The sequence below is a fragment of the Astyanax mexicanus genome, chromosome 3 (assembly GCF_023375975.1).
Source record: "Astyanax mexicanus isolate ESR-SI-001 chromosome 3, AstMex3_surface, whole genome shotgun sequence".
NCBI classification, from domain to species: domain Eukaryota; kingdom Metazoa; phylum Chordata; class Actinopteri; order Characiformes; family Acestrorhamphidae; genus Astyanax; species Astyanax mexicanus.
Window position 1 is genome coordinate 54,605,572 of NC_064410.1, and position 22,325 is coordinate 54,627,896.

Consider the following 22,325-nt stretch of genomic DNA (forward strand, 5'->3'; position numbering starts at 1 on the left):
TCAGTCAATGCAAAACTTAACCTACGCCGCCATTGTGAGCATTTATATTTGTGCATTGGTTTGCCTGTGCTGCGCTGTAGTTACACTATATAGGCAGGAAAGTTGATGCATCATTGCAATCTGTAATTACACTTCTGGGGAGGTGCATGTCAGGCTACAGCCTAGTGTACATAGCTATGAGTAGTAGGCTTTGATGTAGATTTGATGCAGAGGCATAGATTAGCCTAACTGCTGCTTTAGCTCAGCATTTCCTAATCCTGGTCTTAAGAGTTATACTGAAGTACAGTTTAGATTCTCTGCCCGAGCCCGACAGGAGCTGAGGAAAGTGGAGGAAAATCTCATCCCGACCTGGACTGAACGGAGTTTCACTCCTAATAAAAAGTTTTCTTAAATAATAGGTCTATGCTTCTTTCATGTTACACTGTTCACTAACATTATTCTGAACAGATTTCACTCATTCATTTAACCCCTTAACAGGCCAGGATTTTTCTCAATTGTCTGCCTGACATTACACTACTAAATCTTGAGGATTGGAGGGTGGAGTCGTGCTATATTTTTGGAGCACAATCTAAGATATACTAACTTGCACATTTTAGTATGTTTCCTGCTTTAAAATGCATGTATCAACTTAGTAAATTGTTGTTAATGAACATATTAACATTAGCAGCATTAAATGACTTCTGACAACAATTAGCCATTTGCACAGCACGTATATTGGCTCTTTAACAATCAAAGCCCCTGGTCATTTTCTGCACTACTGGGGGGCTAAACTGATTAGCTTAAGAATGCTCCTGTGTGAATTATAAATGTGGTGCCTCACAGTCCGTCCTCGGTCATTATTCTGCTCTGATTTGCTAATAGCTCTGCAGCAGGCACCGGGCTTATCCATTACATAGCCTTGGGCTAACACATGAGGATTCGGCCAAGTAGCTGCAGGATTCATGTGACAGACTTCTGGCCTTTCAGAGGCCAGCGGTGGACATTACCATATGTTGCGTTGCTGAGGAGCTCGCTCAGTTTATAGAACAGTCATAGCTCAAAGCCTAAATGAGTTCTGGTGTATATACACAGTGCCATCATAAAGCTGGAACTGGCTCTGATCGTATCCAGATGTGTTTATCTGGCAGCTCAAGCACTTGGAACAATGGGAGAAGCTCAGTGGCCATGTGGATCGTGTTACAGCACTTATGTAATGGGCTTCACAGAAGACGTTACAGGCCCAGTGAGTATTTACCTGATTGGAGAGACCCAGTGAGCACTAAACAGAGAGAGTGAATGAGGCTTATAGAGGGACGCAAGCTCTCTGTAACTCAAGAGCAGCTCTGGGACAGAAACAGAAGCAGATAAAAGTGGGCGCACTGCTTGCTGCAGCATCTTTGGAATCGCTTTACTTAATGGAATAGTTTGGCCAGAATTCAAAGTGACACTTTCCTCTTAAGGAAAATGTAGTTAATCAGGATTAACTACTGTAATTTATGTATATTTTTAAGCTATGCAGCACTTACGTTGCCATTTTTATAGGTACGACATATCTCAATGTGTCAGAATCACATTTGCAAGTCAATTGAGAAGACCTAACATCTCAGTGTAAACTAAGGCAAGGGTGTAATGGAATGCTTTTGATCAGTACAATGAATTGTAAGCTTCCAATACTTGTTTGTTACACTGATGGTCTAGATGCAAACTCCAGACACAAATCAAAACAAATGTCTTGGTTAGAAGATTACATTTTAAGTACATTTGCATGAAATGGGCAAAATTTACTGCTGCTTTTTAGAAGCATGTTTAAAGTGGAGGTGTTCATCAGGCTTTTTAAAACAGACAAGTAGATAGTAGATAAGATTAGACACCACTGGTTTAAACAATACATTCACCTACAAAATCAGTGGGTCTCCCATCCTCTCAGCATGTTTAAAAAATCATTTTAATAACTTTTTCAATAATTTATGTGTAGAAGCAGAGCTTATTGAGGTGCAAGCGCAGTAGAAATCAACCAATCCAAGGATCTTATGCTTTAGATGCCAGAAACCAATGGGAGTGTCAACATTTAAAAGGTTGACAACCAACGCTATATAAATGACCCCATTTTCACCACAATTTGAAGAACATATTACTAGTAATGCCCCCAGCACTAGCACTTGGAAGCTGCAGACAAGCACATGCAGCCTCAGATGCATAAGAAAACAACCACTACCTCTTTTCAGACTGCTACTATTTGTAGCTTTACTGGCTGGTCAGTGCACTCTGAGGAAAGAGCCGGATCTCCAGCTCTGATACATCAACTGCCTGTATCAGATGCCTGTGCTGACCAACATTACACCAACATTGTGCTCTCTTGGAGTCCGGCTGCTGATGGAAAGTGATTTGAACAGGCGACGGAACTGGATCACTTTATTTTTAGGCATTTATATAAAAGCTGCATTAAACAGACACTGCTGGACAAATCATTTGTTTTATCTAAATGTGTGTATTAGACCCGGCCCGAGGAAAGTGCTGGGAAATCTCAGGTCAGGCCAGGCAGTGAATCTAAGTTCTAAGGGAATATAAGGGTCAGGCTCTGTTTTTTAATGTATTTTTATTTTATATAAAGCTATGGTGTGATAATCACACAATAGTAAAGTAACAAATCAAACTGTGTTTAAAAAAATGTTGCACAAGTTAGAATGTTTTAATAGCATAGCCTTATTACTGTTTTATGCATTTTGCATGTAAGCTATATGTTCAAAATAAAAAAATGTTTTGTTCAAAAAGTATTTTATATTTTTAAACATTGTTAATTAGTTCAGAGTAGACGAAAGTCATTGTAAATGATGTTATTGTTCTTGGTCTATTTAGGTTAATGAGTGTGCAGTGCATGGTCTTATTGTTGTTCTGTGTGTTTTGCACTAAGGCTATTTGTTGAAAAATAAAAAATAGTTTGTTTAAAATGTGTTTTATTTTCTTAGACATTGTTTATTATATTAGAGTTGACAGGGAGATTGGTTCTTAATAAACATTTTTATTAAATAATAATGGGTCTATGCTTCTTCAGTGTTGCAATGTTAATTAACATCTTTCTAAACAGATTTGGCTCCTTCACTCATACAGTCCGAAAATGTTTTTTTTTTTTTTTTTTTAAACTTAGTTTTACCGCTCTACTTATTTAAAAATGTGGGTTTAAATCGGCTCAAGCTCACGAAAACAGTTTATGGAGCGGGTCGGGTCGAGCTTGGGCAGAACGTGCATGTGCACAGGCTCGAGCCGGGTCGGGCTGGATTTTTTGGGCTCGATCTAAACTCTAATGTTTATACACACAGGTCAAGTTTGCTCAGGTGTTGGAAGGGTCAACCATACTACCATGCTTTGGAAGAGACAATTGCCCATGTACGTGTGTGTGTCGAGAGTTTACCGTAGGGTCTGTCCACAGCGAACACTTCTTGCAGTGGCGGCAGGGGGCGCCGGGTGAGCGGGCATGCTGGCAGAAGTGGTTGTAACCATTGATGGGCTCACGGCAGAGGTAGCACATGAAGGCGCCGCAACGGCAGGACATTCGGTTGCAGCCCTCCGATTTCACCAGGCCCGTGGAACACTTATGGCACTTTCTGACACGGGCTGCCGTCATCCTCTCCTCACTGTGGCAAAATAGACAAAAAAGACATGATTTTACATGTTTTATATGAATGTACGACATGGCAGAAGCTCTGTAATCATTTTGCAGAGTGTAGTGCATAGTTTAGAAAAGGGTTGCTAGGAAAATAATGTAGCTTTGTGTGTTTAATTTAACCTCTCGGTGGGCTCGCTTCCTGTGAGAGGAAAAGAAAAGGTGTCAAGGACTGAGGGTAAACAGGATATGCTGTCTTTAGACCTGCTGCTTCCTCCAGAAAGAGATAGGAAGGAAGCCACAATGCTTCACATCCTGACCAGACCAGGAAGCGACGGACCATGATAGCCTGCAGCCCCACTGAGCATATTTATACAGGCCTGCAGTGTCATGTAGTCTTGCTTATCAAAGCGGAGCACTGCTCGTGCGCAAAAGGGCACCAACAATCCAAACTGGCTAAACGGTCCTTTTAACATTTGCACTTTTAGCAATAATCAAATAGAAAGGGGTTAAGTGTAAACACAAGTTGTGAACTAACATTAACCTGCCAATTTGCCGGCACAAGGCTCATTACAAGTAGCAATTTACACCTGGAAGCACCAGAACTCAGATTTTGTAGTCAGAAAGTCGTGGAAAGTCTTATCAACCCTAAGTTTAGATTTCAAGATTGCTGCCCTTAACATCAGCCATAGTAAAAACAGTAGTATTAAAAAGTTTTATTATCACTTCTTTCCATGTGTGCATCCTTAAATTTGTTGTACACATGGTACTGTCCACTTTCTATATGTGGACATGTTTCCAGTGTGTTTAAAGTAAGAGAACTGGTCAGTTAGTGCCGCAGAAGGTAAAAGCTAAACATGGAGGGGGAGCGTTCAGCTACTACACTGCGCTTAAATGGAATCAGTTGTTAGAGAGCGTTAGAAGAGCCCCAACATTAGACGTTTGTTTAAATCCAGACTGAAATCCTTTATGTTTGAGCAAGTCTTCAGCTCAGTTTTAAAAATTGCAGCTCCGCACACTTTTATTCTGTAACAGCATATATATATATATATATATATATATATATATATATATATATATATATATATATATATATATATATATATATATATATATATATAATGTTTGAATCATGTTTTATTCATTCTTTATTTTTATTTCAAATTCATAGTTGTTCTTTTACATGTGAATCCTGCCTCAGGCTCTTGCCACTGTCACTCAGTATCAATTTTCAGTTCCGGATGTCTGTGAATCTATAAATAATAGATATAAATACACTTCCTTCGAAACTTGATTACTCTTGAACACAAGCTCATGCAATGTTTTTTTTTTCTTGGATACTGAAAACTTCACAGTAAATACTAAAATGGCACAGAAACATTCTGCTTTGCCAGCAATGCTGTACTGCTTTTGCACAACAGCATCACACGAGGGGAATATTTCACAGCTTCTCTCGCAACTAGAATCACGCAGACAAACTTTTTACTCACGAAAACTAAACGCCAGGATTTCTAATGCACTTTACTTTTTAAGCTGAGTTTAGGAATAGAATAGAATAAGAAATTTCATTGTTTATCTCTGTAAACTGTTGCAGCAGGTAGTGTGTGTGTGGTGTCATATGGATCCAGAGGTCTGGGACTGAGGGTCTGATACTTGCACTGGGGTCTGTCTGTGAGGAGTTTGGTGTTTTCTCTCTGTATCTGTGTGGTTTTCTTTTGGGTGCTCTGTTTTTATTTAATATTTTTTTTAAAACACACATGGCAGGTGGATTGCTAGGATAACATTTCCCTAGATCTGAAAATTTCTTGTAGTCCTGCCTTGCACTTAATGATTTTAGGTAGGCTCCACAACCACTGTGACAGTCAGAAAAGAGATGGGTAAGAAAATAGATGGATGGATGAAGGAACTAAAAAAAAAACAGCACATCTGCAGAAAATGTTTCAACATGTAAATGTGTGTAAAATAAGTTTGAATGAGGCACAATTCTCTATTTTACCCATCTGTTTATAAATATGCCTGAACTTTGTGAAATAGGGGTGGGGCAAAATACCGTGAAATCGGTTGATAGATTCCTGGTATTTGCTTATTTAGGAGTATTTTGTGTGGAGTATTGCAGATTCACAGTAATGTATGATATATGTTTTCATGATTTAGAATCAGGAATTTCTTCACCAGTATAAATAAAATCAAATCATATCAAATCTTTTTGCACTGCCTGCCCCAAAAAAAAGTCACCACCTGTATTTAACTAAAATTAAATGATGTGGGGTTGATGCTGTAGTTGGTCTGCAGGTCTAGGTTCAGCAACAGTATGTGCTAAAAGAATGAGGTCAGCTGATTATCTGAATATACTGAATATAGACCAGGTTATTCCATCAATGGATTTTTTCTTTTTGTATTCCAAGATAATACCAGGATTCATGGTGCTGAAATTGTGAAAGAGTCCAGGGAGCATGAGATCATCATTTTCACACATGGATTGAGAGAGTTCACCACAGAGTCCAGACTTTAACCTCATTGAGAATCTTTGGGATGTGCTGGATGGAGAAGAGCTGCTTTGTGCAGCGGTTGGTCAGACTCTGCCATCATCAATGCTGCTGCAAGATCTTGGTGAAAAATTAATCCAGCAACACTGGATTTAAATAAATCTTGTGACATTGCAGAAGCTTATTAAAACAATGCCACAGTGAATGTGTGCTGCAATCAAAGATAAAGACGGTCCAACCAAATATTAGAATGTGACCTATTTTTTTTAGTGTAGATTTGTAGTGTATGTAGATTTGATATTTATATAGTGGCGGGAAAAACTCTACCAAATCAAGAAAAAGAAACCTCCAAAGGAACCATTACTTTTATATCATCATTCCATTTTCCTCTGATAATTAATACAAACATTCTGCTGTTGGTTTGAATTCTGCTGGTATGATGCATAAGGACTGGATGTATTAATTATGTAAAACCTGAACATTACAGGCAAAAAGGGCTACATTTAAAGGAGGTCTCACTGGAGAATTGTGTGAACCGCCTGAAGATATAAAAAAGTAGACTCAGCACTGAAGATGATGTTAATGATGTTAATGATGATCCCCAGTGATGCATGATGTCAGCAGGACCCTAGCGGTTCTACTTGCTGAATTATTGAGAGGCAGGTCTCTGGGTGAAGATTTTCATACAGGCACTTACAAAGCCACCCGCAGCCGGATCTCGTCCCTCTCCAGCACCTGCTCGCAGGTCTTTCCCGCATGCTCCTTCCACACCACATGGCACTTCCGGCAGCTCTCCTGAGGACCAGAAGAGAACACACACACACACACAAACAAACAAACACACATACAGAGGCTCAGCATTAGAATTAAAATCATCGTCATCGTCTAAATATACAGTGTCAAACTGGGCAGCTGTGTTCTCGGTCATTCTTCTGAAAGCGTACGAGCACACGGTCAGGAAGAGGCCTGGGTTCCCTATATTGTGTGGGATCTGCACTCAGCCAGACCGGTAGTGCTGGTACTATGACTCCTGTGGGAATAAAGCCAGGGAAGGCCATTAGACTACACTGTCTGCTCAGGTCAACACACGGCAGGATAAAAGCAGGCAGCTGCATTATGTACAGACCAGACCACAGCAAACACACACACACACGTGTCATATCCTAACATTTCCTAATGCTTCTATAGAGACACATTCCTCCCTAGCACTCATTAACCCTTCAAAATGACATATATACACTGATATGGACAAATTACAAACCAATACACTAAAGCAGATTTGGGTTTTTCATACCACTAAGAGAGAAAAAATTAAGATGACTTCTTCCACTACAGAAAAATGCCTAAAACTTATTTAACCCAATATTAAGATATTGCAGACTACAGTGAGCTTGTTACTTCTGTAGACAATATTTTAACCAAAATAAACAATAAATTAACACACAAACATACATTTTACTGAAAACAGAGTTTAATGCAAAATTATGGTTATCTAACTACCATACCTACAGTAGAATCTTCACTATCTAAAAGCAAGTAATGAACATACCTAGAAAAAAAAGTCACTCAGCATTATTTGTACCCCTGAGTTACAAATAATTCGGTTGGTTCCAGTCGTTGGTTCAGTCTGTTGTTAAATCAGTCACATTACAAAAATGTCACATTAGATGTTATGATTTTAGATTGTCTTTTTGATTTTAATACCTTTGGGAGAACAATTCAAGAACTTTTCATTCAAATTAAGAACTTTTAAAAAATCAATACTTTTTAAGGATCTACAGATACCATGAAAGTGGTTTCTCTGAGTAACCACTCTGCACTAAGCAGACACGTATAGTAATGAAGTAGAATTACTTCACTACTGTACTTAAGTATTAAAACGCTGTATCTGTATCTACAGGATAATTATTTTTTCTCCTACCTCTACTTTTATTTCTTCACCTGTAAGTAAATGATGTGGGGTTGATGCTGCAGTTGGTCTGCAGGTCTAGGTTCAGCAACAGTATGTGCTGAAAGAATGAGGTCAGCTGACTACCTAAATATACTGCATATAGACCAGGTTATTCCATCAATGGATTTTTTCCTTTCATATTCCAAGATAAGACAATGCCAGGATTCATAGTGCTGGTATTGTGAAAGAGTGGTTCAGGGAGCATGCAATGAATTGTTAACCACAGAGTCCAGATCTTAACCTCACTGAGAATCTTTGGGATGTGCTGGATGGAGAAGGCTTTGTGCAGTGGTTGGTCAGACTCAAAATCTTGTTGAAAAATAATTGCAGCACTGGATTTAAATAAATATTGTGACGTTGCAGAAGCTTACTAAAACAGTGAATGTGTGCTGCAATCAAAGCTAAAGGCAGTCCAATGAAACATTAGAATGTGTGACCCTTTTTTTTGGGTGGCGACTTTTTTTTTGTTCGGGCAGTACTTGTTGACCATAGTGTCTGAAAGGGTTAATGACCGGACATCAACTTTTTTTTTTTCTTTTTTTTCAACAATGTAACAAAGCCTGAGGACGGATAGTTGTGACAGCTAGGGGTGAAAACATGGATGGAGCGTGCGTTTTTGCTGCAGAAAGAAGCGACTTTCCAGCTGCGCTCCTCCTCAGGGAGCATGCATTGCCCGTCTGGTTGCCTAGAAACAGCATTTTCATCTGCTCCATTTTAGTCATGCTTGCCCACAATGCTTTGCCTTTCAGCTGACGGCAAAGGACATCTGTCCCCGGCGCTCAGTGAAAACCCCCATGCTCTGAAGCAGTGTTAAAGCGGCATGCAGCGAACGCCTCCACAGTTCACACATTATTTGGAAGGATGCAGAATGTCTGGGTGCAGCTGGGAGCTTTGTTGACCCACCAGTTTATACATCTCGCTCTGATCAATTCAGCCTTTCAATTAATCGATCACCATTGATCCATCATTAACCATTCGTTACTTTCCTTCATTTTTATCCATATCCTTATTAATGCTGTCAGACTAGGGGTGTATAATATGAACAAACATCTGATAAAACTGTTAGATACCGCAATGACAACATGCAACACAATAAATAAGATCCCAGTTTAGGTATTTTACAGGTTAAGTAAGTAGTAGTTTGGTTTGTGTATTTACTCTCTCTACCTCTATCTCACTCTCACTCACTCTTGCTTTACCTCACCTCCCTCTACATTGCACTACCCCACTTTGAACTAACTCACTCTACCTCACCATGCTCTACCACCCTTTACCTCACTCTGCTTTACCTTGTGCTACTGTGTTTTACCTCAACCTGCTTTACCTCACATCTCTCTACCTTACTCTGCCATATCTCACTGTACCTTGCTTTACCACCCTTTACCTCAGTCTGCCTTACACCTTTCGCTACCTTGCTTCAACTCCCATCTCTCTACCTCACTCTGCCTCATTTCACTGTCCCTTGCTTTACCTCACTTTGCTTCACCTCTTGCTACCTCACTTTGCACTAACTCACTCTACCTCACCATGCTTTTCCACCCTTGACCTCACTCTGCCTCACCTTGTGCTACTGTGCTTTACCTCAAATCTCTCTACCGCACTCTGCCTCATACTCACTGTACCTTGCTTTACCTTACTGTACCTTGATCTACCACCCTTTACCTCACCTTTTGCTACCTTGCTTTACTTCAACTTGCTTTATCTCCCATCTCTGTAGCTCACTCTGCCTCTATTCACTGTCCCTTGCTTTACCTCACTTTGCTTCATCTCACGCTACCTCACTTTGCTCTAACTCACTTTATCTCACTCTACCTCACCATGATTTACCACCCTTTACCTCACTCTCACCTTGTGCTACCTTGCTTTACTTCAACTTGCTCTACATCAAATCTCTCTACCGCACTCTGCCTCATCTCACTGTACCTTGCTTTACCTCACTTTGCTTCAACTTGTGATCCCTCAATTCGCACTAACTCACTTTCTCACTCTACCTCACCATGCTTTACCACCCTTTACCTCACTCTGCCTCACCTTGTGCTACTGTGCTTTACCTCAAATCTCTCTACCTCACTCTGCCTCATTTCATTGTACCTTGCTCTTCCTCACTTTGCTTCACCTCGTGCTACCTCACTTTGCACTAATTCACTTTATCTCACTATACCTCACCATGATTTACCACCCTAGACCTCACTCTGCTTCACCATGTGCTACTGTGCTTCACTTCAAATCTCTCTACCGCACTCTGCCTCATGTCACTGTATCTTGCTTTACCTCACTTTGCTTCAACTCGTGATCCCTCACTTTGCACTCACTTTCTCACTCTACCTCACCATGTTCTACCACCCTTTACCTCACTCTGCCTCACCTTGCGCTACCTTGCTTTACCTCAACTTTCTCTGCCTCAAATCTCTCTAATGCACTCTGCCTCATCTCACTGTACCTTGCCTACCTCACTCTGCCTCACCTTGTGTTCCCGTGCTTTCCCTCACATCTCTGTAGCTCACTTTGCCTCATCTCAATGTACCTTGATTTACCTCAGCCTGCCTCAACTCGCGCTACTTTTGCCTCACCTCTCTCTATCTCCAGCCTTGTCATGTCACATGAACACAGTTTTTAGTGTGAAAAGCTCCCCCTGCTGCTGAATGTGGAGAAAGCAACTTGAGTTTGCTGCAATTTACAATTTTATTGCTGCTCTTCTTATGTTTTCATGAAAAACTGTGATAAAAATACAACAAATCTTACAGCCCGACAACACACTTTTACATACATTAGCTGTTAGCTTTAGCAATTAGGTTTGCTCTGAGCCCAGAGATGAAGATGAAGAGCACACTTTGTGTGAGAGCAGCTGCCATGTCACACACACACACACACACACTAGACACCCCCACCTCCTTCACTCTTTAGCCCAGTTGGAGACACACAGCCAGCACATGCACCCAGCACATGTGGCCGCTGCCCACAGAGGGTTCTTCCGCCCCTGTGCTAGGAGTTGCTTGGTAACAGCCCCTCTTGGCTAGATGCTGTTAACGTAAATATTTAAAGACATCAATGAATTTTAATGCTGGTGGCAGATGACAACCTTGGAGCAGTCAGCAAGCCGCAGTGCAAACACGAGGGGGCTTGAACTGAACCCCTGCACAGGAAATTGACCTACAGCATAGTAACACATGCGCTTATAAACCCACGCTTTAGAGACTCTGTTGATCTGTAAGTGTATACTGCTCCTACAGCGCATGGAGGAATTTTATCATTAACATTTAACATGATGTAGAAAACTGTATCTGTAGCTTCTGTCTTCTGTGTCTTATCTCCTCTAACTCAGACAATGACCATGCAGACAGAGCCAGACCAGACATGGGAGGGGTAGTTATAGCGTGGTGACAGCTGAGCTGAGTGGTAAGGTGATAAGATATCACCCCCTAGTGGACGTCAAAGGCACTGCAAGGGAGGGACAGCAAGCTGAAAAAAATAAAAACCAAACTGTGTCAACTCAGACATGGACTGAAGCTTCTTCAGAGGAAAATATGACATGTACTCACAATTATTTATTTGCATTTGACCTTGGCTGCCTCTGCAGTTTGGTTATGACTCTGGCTCTGTTTGTGCAACACATTCTGATGCACTTCTGCCCTGACTCATTTCCCTTTAACTCGTGTGTCCCTAAGTAAAAAAACTTTCCATTTATATGGAGCACAACTGGACGTTCAGGAGTCCATAACTCTGCACTTCTTAAACACTTCTATATTTTTTGGGAATTATAATATAGAAACTACTGCTTTAAATATCTCAAAACTGTTTGGTTTCACTTATCTACCAGATCTACCAGATCAGGAGAATCTCTCGCTATCTTTAAGAGACTCCTGAGACTCCTGAAGACAGTTCAAAGAGCACTTACTCTCCTAACACCTCTAACACACTAACTACTTCTAACCCCATTTCCTTCTTCCCCTCCTTCACTTCTCTATCCCTTTATTTCCATTCGACCTCCTTTAAGCCCTATCTAAAAATGGGTTATCTAAATTCCTATTACTTTGTACTTCATTATTGTAAGTCGCTTTGGACAAAAGCGTCTGCCAAATGAAATGTAATGTAATGTAATGTATCTTGTGGAGTCCCCCAGGGTTCCATTCTAAGACCTATGAAACTCATGTTGTTTATGACAGTAATGTGAAAGTTATGAAAACGTACAGAGTAAAAGGGGTTAAACAAAATGCAAATCTCAAAAACAACCTTCATTCCCATGTTTGCGTACATTCCCAAACATTATCAAACAGAGCCTGTTCTGTTTTGACGTTTCACGGCTTTTGCAAAAGTTAATACAGGCAAACACAAGTTCATTTGATGAAATATGAGACTGTTTAATGCTGCACTGTGTCTAAAACGTAATGCCCATCAACACAATTAAGGAGGAAGATGGTATTAAAGACACAGACAGATACACAGACAAGCCAAAGGTCTTTGGACAGTAGGGACTGATTAGGTACTACCTTAAGGGGTGGCTTGAAAAAGCCCACACCTGTATAAGTTGAGGGTGTTATCTTGTGAGAGAGGCTGAACACTGGTTAGTGGGCTCAAGGCCATGTGATGTGAATTATAGGAGCTTGAGTGAGGTCTGATAGTGGGTATGGATAACAATAGGGCTGCAATGATTAGTCAATGTAATTAACAATGTGGGGCTCCCAGTGGTGCAGCGGACTAAGGCGCTGCCACTATAATCAGGAGATTGCTGGTTTGAATCCTGTTCATGTAGCTTGCCATCAGCTGTTGGGGCATCACTAGTGATAGGGGGAGTCTTAATGAGTGGGTGGGTAATTTTCCATGTAAATTGGGGAGAAAATGGTATAAAAATTTTAAATACAAAGGGGAAAAAAATTACAATGTCGATTATACAAAATTGTTCATTCCAAATGTTAAATTTCGACTAATTCGCTCATTTGTAGCACTACACAAAGTATAATGGGCTCGCTCTCATTGACTTGTGTGTACAAAAGTGCCCAATCTTTACAGATTACATATTTCCTTACAAATTACATATAGCAGCACTTTCCACATTTAAAGAGCAATGTTCTTGACATTTGAACAGCCTTTACAAAACATATCAGCTGTTTCTATTGGTATAAAGTGATAAAAAAAAGCTAGAAACAGGAGCCATACCCACAGCAAGCAATAATTAGTGAAGCTTAACTGAATTAATTACACAATGAAATAAATACTTTAGAGAGACTTTATTTAATTTGATTTAAACAAGGACAAGGCAAAAACAGGTCAGAACATTAAAAATTTATCTGGATTTGTAAGAGATTTGTATCAATATATTAACTCACACAAATTTCTTGCAACATATTGAAGCTCTTCTGGTAGATCCACACACTTAGACACCTTACTAGCTCCAAAACAAACAAACATTTGCTTCCATGCGTTGCACAAGAACTGCTGTGTGTCATACTAAAAAACACAGCCATAACATTAAAACCACCTGTCTAATGTTGTGCCACTACAAAAAATCTGACAATTTAAGGCATGGATTCTACAAGACTTCTGAAGTCTCTGTAAAATTGTGAGGTGGATGAAGCTCATAGATTAACCATAAGGAAAAAAAAAATACAAAACAAATCATAATTTGTTGCAGAGAGTGTATTTAGTCCTGTTTGCACTATTTGAATAGCCCTTTTAAGAATCTACTGTTTCTGAAGCATTTTTGACATTGTCATGAAATACTAGATATTTTTTACCATATAACCCATTCCTACCACAAACTTGTACAGTACTAATAACCCACACAACCAAAACTACTTGCTCACCAGAGTTTGGATTATTTTGTTCCACAGATTAAAAAAAAACTGTTTAATTTGCAGACTGGTGTATAATATAATACAAGACACTACATTATTTCTATATATTATACATTGTGTACTCAGAAACAGTTTAAAGCCATTGCTAACCAGTTTAAAGGAAGTGATTACCACACAGAGGCCCAGCTGAGTATCAGACTGCGAGCGTGAACATGCCTGCACCTTCACTTATATAGCGTGACTAAAAATACAGCTGTGACATCACTCTGACATCACCCGGTGAAGGAGCACACCTCCATTCTGAATGAATGCTGACTTCCTGGACTGATTAGAGTATGCCTTAAATGGGTGGAACCACCCGGAAAGCTGCAAAAACAAAAACCCTCCCCTTAAAACACGCCTAATAAAGCTCCTCCTACCAGAGCTTCTGAAGACTCAATGAAGATTTAAAGTTCTGGCTCAGATTTTTCCAACTTGCAGGCGCCCTTTAGCCTCGTTAGCTTTATCCATTTGTTTGGCCTGGTCTAAACTCCTACTGAACCATGTCCACCAACATGACTGATTGACTGGCTGACTGGCTGGCTGGCTGGCTGGTCATACGGCTGAGTAATGGCAATGGAAAACTACTAAGCCAAAAATTGGTTCCAGAGGCATGCTGAGGAATACCACAGGCTGGTTTTAACATCATGAATCACACTAAAAGGTGCCTGGATGAAGGCAAAAAAAGAACATTTTACCAATGTTAGAGTGATGAATGTTATTTAGTAGGCGCCATTTACCACAAAACGAGCACTCCGAGGGCACAGCAGTGACAGGAACTGGCTCGACCGCACAGGATGTGTGTGTGCGCATGTGTGTGTGTATGTGTGTCTGTGTGTGTTTGTGCCAGTTTAACTTTTCAAAAAGTGAGAACTTGCATTTGTCATTTGGCCTAACTGTACTGCTGTAGCCAGCACTACAAAAACAGCTTCTGAGAGCAAAGAAAAACGGATTTAAACCACAAGTCTTTATCTCAAAGCACACAAGCTCTTGCTGTTGGTTCAGTTACATGTTCCTGTAAGTAAAGATCAATGCTCCAGCCTCAGTGTTGATTGCTCGGCTTCCTGTGCAAAGTTGAATATGCGAGCATGCCTGAGTATGTGCTGTTTAAAGGCCTATTAGTCTTACCTAGAGACTTGTAGTAATGTATTCGTAATATGGGATGTAGGCAAAATATATGACCAATCCATGCAGGTTATAAGAAAGCTTGACGTAAAGTACTTAAATCGAGTAGCCACTCCCATCTATGCTTTGCTGTTATCTCTATAAAAAAAACATAGGGTGATAAACAACCTTGCATCTCATTTATACTGATAAAACAATACTTAGAAAATTAGCAGCTATATGTTCATAACACATGCAGATTATGGCTACATTCACATTACAAGCCACCGATTTATTTGACATATTTTTGGACACATGTTAACACTAGATGATGTCTAGAACATGGCCTAAACACTTCCTCGAGTGCCGCTATACCTAAGAAAAGGGCAAAAACTCATTTCTACAGTATTTTAATGGAATATATTTCCACATTTTGCATTTACATTTAAATGGGATTAATATATAACCTAAGTATATTTTATGTATTGTTTTGCAGAAAGTAAAAGGCTTTACTGCTGTGGAAGCATTTTGTTAGAAAAAAGACATACATAGTGCCTTTGAAGGGGGGAAAAAAAACTCACTGAAGATATCTAGTAATAATTAATTTGCCCCGCCCACCTCCTCAGGTCAACCTTTTCCCGACCGAACAAGGCTCAAAAGGAAAACTCCAGTGTGAAATAAACTTAAATGTGATAAAAATTACTTATACTTTGTTGAACAGCCCTTCCCTGTTTTCCTGCAGCTTTCCAAAATCCAGTATTTTGTGCACTTTGCCCAAACAGGCTTTTAGAATGAGATAAAACAGATAAAACACTTTTACCGTTATCTAGGTGGAAAAAGTAGCTCCACACTTCACTGGTAGAGAAACTGCAAAGCTCTGACATTTAAAACAAGGCATTTATAACTTTAAAACTGCACAAGAAGTTTATTAAAAGCCGCTGTTTACTTCCAATAGCGTAGGTAAATCTCCAGTCACCGCCATCCTAAATTTAAGTCACAATAAGTCAACTGTTGAGTATGAACGAAAAGGTAGGATACTTGAGCAGATTGCAAAATTAATTTCTTGGAAATGAATGAATTAGAATGCTAAGAACCAACAACAAATTACATAAACATTGCTCAAAATGTTTTAATATTCGTGATCAACGCAGGGGCAAAATATAGCCTCACTCATTCTAAAAGCATGTTTGGGCAAACTGCACAAAATACTGGATCTCAGAAAGCTGCGGGAGAATGGAGGAGGGCTATTCAACAAAGGTAAGTACTTTTTATCACGGTTTAAAACACTTAAATTCATTTCACGCTGGAGTTTTATCTTTAAGAGAGGAAAAATTGATAAAATTTGGGCTGTGAGTGGATCAAGAGAATACCTGGCAGCTGGTCTTGACTCTGCCCTTGTCCACTGTGTCTTGGACAGAATACAAACCAGCAGGCCAGTCATCAGCTAGAGTAAGCTCAGCCACGCCCATTTGTGAAGGCATCCTGGCTCTCTAGCTGCTACAGGATCTTCAAATAGCAGCTCACTAACTAATTAGTGAATTAACTGACTGTGCTGTGTGAGAATATGCAGGTTATTTTAGAAATACTCTGTTTTTTAGTGTTATAAAACAGTCCAGCCAGTTTCAGTCTCCTCATCTGCACTGTTTCCCCCCAACTAGCTCACAGAAGGCAGAAGTAGCAGCAGCAGCAGCAGACCTTATAAGGCAGAAGAACACTTTAGCGGCGCGTCTGATTGGGGGGCTGCTGCCTCCGCAGTCAGCTCCACTTTCGACAAGCGTGCTGGCCTGCAGCAGCCTGGGGGAGACAGGACGTACACACAAACCCACACATATACACACACACATACATACATATACACACACACACTCAGAAACTACAGAGCTGCACACACTAAAGGTATGCTTCATTGTGAAATCGAGGAGTGTCAAAGCAAAGCTCAGCTCACGTTGATCATGAATGGTTAAGGCTCAGTGTTGCAAATGGAAAAGCAACACAACTCCCAGCAGATTACGCAACATGTCTCAACTCATCTACCAACCAAGAGTCAAAGCTATGCTACATATATTTTCCATATAAGGAGCCTCTGTAGCTCATAGTGGCAAGCATGTAAAAGCAGAGAGGAATGTAAAATAAATAAACACAAAAAAAAGATGCAATAATTTCATTTTCCTAAATGCTGGAATCTACAAGCCCTGCAACAATACAGGTTTTTTTTAAGCTTACTGATGTCAGTGATTAAATATACGAATAGATGCTGTGTTCTTTCTCTTTTATTCTATAGGAATAAAGACCACAGATAGAGGAACTAGGATAAGCACTTTGTAGACACGCCCTCTTCTCTAAGTCTAAACTCCTTTATGGAGTTTACAGTGCCGTCTAAAGAACCAGAAGTAAAGCAGAGTTTCAGAGCATACCTTGTGTTCGATTTAAACAAAAAATATGACAGCTTTTTATAACCAAACATCAGAATACTTTATAACATCAGACTACTGACAAGAAAAACTGTTAAGAACTCCGTACAGCATCTGCTAAAGCAACCAACAGTACACACAACACTAATGACCAAAAATATTATGATGAACCACTAGTTGTTGCCTGACAGCTTGACTACAACTCAGTTACTCCATGTAATGGGAGTTACAACAAGTACATGCCCAACCATGTGGATGGAGGCCATGCGGTTACCTTGTGTTTACTCCTGCCCCCCCTACCCTCGCACTCCCCCCTGCCCCTCACGCTCCCCCTGCCCCTCACACTTCTCAGGCAGCAGCAGCCTTTCACTCACACAAACACAGAGACAGCGCTGTGTTTCTACTTCTTGTGTCAAAAATTAAAACATTGCAACATGACGTGTTTGATTTAAAAGTGACATCACACGTTTTTTATATGTAATTCTACTTTACTGTAAGAAGGTTGGATCAGACCATCTATCACATGGTAGGGCTGCACGATATAAGGTTTAAGCATTTTTATTGCGATGCACAATAGTCCTGCACATTGCGATAATGATGCTTAAACGATATATCGTGCATAAAAAAAGGATTTTCATGGGCCCCTCTCCCTACTCGGGCCCTGGGTAGTCAGGTCCACTTTTCCCCCCACGTCCATGATCGTGCATCCCTACCATGTGATAGATGGTCTGATCCAACCTTCTTACAATAAAGTAGAATTACATATAAAAAAATGATTTCTGGGGGGAAATAAATGTGTCAAAATTAGCACAGAGAAAAATAACTCTTTAAATTGGGAATTGTTCGGATACTGCAGATTTAAGCATGAGATGGAAAAAGGACTGGGCTGTTTTGTCAGTGAAACATATGGGGATGGGCGGAGCTACACATCACATTGCAACCAGCCAGCAGAAGTGCTAAACCTGTGGTGGCTTCACTTTTGAGAAACCTGTTGCTATCCATGCTAGTATGCACACGTCATTGGCTGTCATCATGTTCGACAGCTGTGGAGCACTTTATCTCTTACAATGATAAGACAAACCACTGAGAGAGGTTCTGTTACTGCCAGCAGAACAAATATTGTGATTACTAAGAACTCCAAGAACATTCAGAAGGTCACAGACATCTCACAGCCCCCTCAATGTCATTGAGATTACAGTACAAACAGCACAAAGCTTCAGGATTCTGGAAAACACACATTATCAACCACCTCTTCTGGTCATTCAACACATCATCCTTAGGGGAAGAAGATCTCACAGATAGACATACAGTAAAGGCCAAAAGTTTGGATACACCTTCTCCTTTATTTTCTTAATTTTTGTATGACTATTTACATTGTAGATTCTCACTGAAGGCATCAAAACTATGAATGAACACATGTGGAGTTTTATGTACTTAACAAACTTAAAAAATGACCTGGTCTCCAGAGCCACCAGACCTGAACCCAATCCAGATGGTTTGGGGTGAGCTAGAGCACAGAGTGAAGAAGGCAAAGGAGCAACAAGTCCTAATAAAAAACACCTCTGGGAACTCCTTCCTTCAAGACTGTTGGAAAACCATTTCAGGAGACCACCTCTTGAAGCTCATTGAGAGAATGCTGCTAATAGTGTGCAAAAAAGCAGTAATCAGAGCAAAAGGTGGCTATTTTGAAGAAACTAGAATATAATTTTTTTTTTTTTAGTTATTTTACCTTTTTTGTACACAAGTACATAAAACTCCACATGTTCATTCATAGTTTTGATGCCTTCAGTAAGAATCTACAATGTAAATAGTCATGAAAATAAAGAACACACATTGAAAAAGAGAAGGTTTGTCCAAACATTTGGCCTGTACTGTAGATCCTACTAAATTTATATCTGATATGCAAACTGTTTAATCTCAAACACGTTCTTGAGGACTGCCTAGCTTATTATGGAGTCAAGTTTTCCTACCATAAGGTATATCTACACCCAGCAGTACAGAACCAAGAACATCTGTGGTAAGAAGGAATGCTAAAGTTGACTGACTGAGAACCACAGTAGTTAACTCTATAAGGCAACATCTCATTTGACTGCAGGCCACTGTGATGTTGCGTAAATGTCTAAAATGCTCATGCAAGCCACCACGAAACAAACCACATGAGCAAAATGTGAGTTTGCATGTGAAGTTATGGAGCTGAAGTGAAGCCACACCACTGCACTCAATCACCGCTTATAAAAATGGCCTTCTCTGAAATGTGCATACTTCTGGAGAGAAAAAAAACTGGGTCAAATATGAACTGTACTACATTTCAAATCTGAGGGATCTGGGTCTAGCCAATCAGAGGCCTGCAGCAGCCGAAAGAGGCGTGGTCTCTGATGAACTGAGGCGGAGAAAGTGTGTCAGTTATATAACTCTTTTTCATCTGCCAGCAGCCGGGGGAAGGCCGTGGCCAGGTTGGGGGCTGAGGAGGGCGGGGCTTGAGTTGGGCTGTAAAATAACGCCTCCTGTGTTTGAGGAAAGAGGAACGAGAGAAGCAGAGCTTGGGGTTCACTTCCCCACTGATAAACCCGCTATCTGGGAGAAAGGGGAGGAGGGAAAGCCTCTGAAGCTGGTTGGGGCAGGGCTTTCACTGCTAGGGGTATTGTTTGGGATTCCAGAGGTTTTCATGTTGGAGCATTCTTCAACCTGAGCGCAGAGGGCAGCCGCAGACATCTCTCAACACATCCTGAGAGGCTTTTTAATAGCTCGCGGCTCAGTGGCTTGGTATTTGTTGCAACTTGCAAAGCGGTATGCTACCAAACGTAGCTTCTGAGATTCAGAGAGGGGTAGAGCATAGTCTTGTATTTTTCAGCGGGAGAAAAAATCCCTCAGACACAGTCATTCTAAAAGTTGAAACATTAACACTTAAAGCCTCACTAGGTAGGATACAATTACAGCTTGAAACTCACTGCAGCGCTGCATTGAGGTGTAATAGGAGGAATAGCGGTGCTCTCCTCTGAGCTTAAACCAGACTCTGTAAGTTTTCTGAGGCGGCCGCGACCAACGCTCGCGAGAACTGCGACCTGCTTTCCGACCGTTAGTTCTAACAGTTCTACAAGGACTACTGGTTCATTCTTTACAAACTAACATACAGACACTCTGGCAGAAGCTGGAAAGAGACCAAATATGTCTGTGAAAGCCAGAAAAAAGAAAGAGAAACAAATTCGCCTGAAACATTTATTACACTCTACAACGGTAGGGGGAGCCCACGAGCACAAAATCTCAATCCTACCTAGTGGAGCTTTAAGTTGTCATGTTTTTTATGAAGAAGTTACAATTCTAGGATATATAGCAAAGCTACAATATATACTGAAGCTATATACTGAAGCTACAATGCTGGTTAATAACTGTAGAACAGTTCTAGAACAATTGGTCAGTAAAGAAATTGCTCTTCCAAGTCCAAATTATTTTTCACCAGGCAGTATTTTTATGTTGCAGGCGGGAGATAATCAAGGTAGAGTAAACCTAGCCAATAGCCATGTTTCCATTCAAACATTTTGCAAAAGTTACACAATTATATTAAAGGTATTTAGATGGTTTGATACATTTTGGCTTAGAAATATTCTAACTTTTTCAGCTAATGATAGCACGGGCGATATTTGGGTGCATTTTTTTATGCATTATTGGCTTTTTACATTTTTTTTTTTTTTTTTTGCATATTTCCAAAACTGTTAAAACTCTGTGGACTGTCATATAGTCACCATGTCAAATAGAACACTCTTAGCGGTTTCACACCTAAAAAAAAAAAAAAAAAAAGATTAATGTCTTTGTTACACTGTATACATATGTTCTGGTTAGATTTGGTTTTGCACTGTCATTATCACCTAGAGGTGATCTCTATGTGTCTCTTCATACTTCTAGTTTAATTCAATTCAATTCTATTTTATTAACAGTGTTTTTTTACAAAGCAGCCTTACAGAACAAAAACAGGTCTACATCTCTTATAAGCACCACAGAGATGCCAATTATTGTGGTGTCAACAGTGGCAAGGAAAAGTTATTTAGAAATAAACTTCTAAAGAACTTTCACTTCATCTAAAGGTTCCTTATCAGTTCACTGGTACAATGAACTCACATATCTCAGTTAAAACTATGTGCATCATACACCAACTATCATACACCAACAGTCCTTAAGAATACATTTCGTCTTAAGCATCACAGTTCTTACAAAGGTTCTGGGATTTATCAATGTCATTATGTGGAATTTGTCCAGATTCACGACAAGAACTAGACTAGAATTATTCTGTTATTCATTTGAATACAGAAACTGCAAATTGTGAATGAGACACAACAAGACATGACAAGACAGGACATCACCGTGGTGCCCGACAAGCAGTGAGGGTTAAGAGCCTTGCTCAAAGGACAACGCTGCCTCTGTTGGGTTCTTGAGCAAGGCCCTTAACCCTGACTGCTCCCTGAACGACTTGGGCTCAATCATATTTCTAATTTGGTTGTAGCCTTTCCTCTTGAAACAGTGTTAAGGGGTAAAATCCTCCCCCTGTTTTCGACCCTGCCTGGCTAATGTTATAGCAGTGGAGTGCTGAAGTTCAGCAACCTAGCTGCTGCAATTTAATTCAATTTAGGGCATAATATGTCTTTAAAAAGGGGAACGGTGGTGCAGCAATTAATTATTTTTTGTCCACTTTATTCCTCTGTGATGGGTATCTGAAATTGGCTTTTATTTTATATTTTTACATTAAATGATGCAGCCTCTGCTATTTGTTGCAGCATTTATAGTGAAATGAGGAAAAGTTGTGAGTTTCTTTGGTCGCTTGTGCCGCCATCTTGCCAAGTGATCCTTAGCCCTTCGTTTGGGGTGTGTGCCTTGAATAATCTCAGTTTAAAGGGCCTTATACCCCTAACACTTTACCCACTCAAGCTTAACAAGAATCAAGACACACTAACATTTAGGTTTAGCATATTG

The 22,325-nt window shown here is 40.2% G+C and overlaps 1 protein-coding gene across 1 annotated transcript in view; it reads right to left on the reverse strand.

Annotated features, from left to right (window-relative positions):
- rnf216 (ring finger protein 216) overlaps positions 1-22,325 on the reverse strand; it is a 47,344-nt gene that overhangs the window by 3,311 nt on the left and 21,708 nt on the right. Inside the window, exons 14-15 of the mRNA XM_007247806.4 lie at positions 6,764-6,861; positions 3,389-3,611 (exon numbers count right to left, since the gene is read on the reverse strand). Of these exons, the coding sequence (XP_007247868.2) occupies positions 3,389-3,611; positions 6,764-6,861 (321 nt within the window). The remainder of the gene's footprint in view (positions 1-3,388; positions 3,612-6,763; positions 6,862-22,325) is intronic.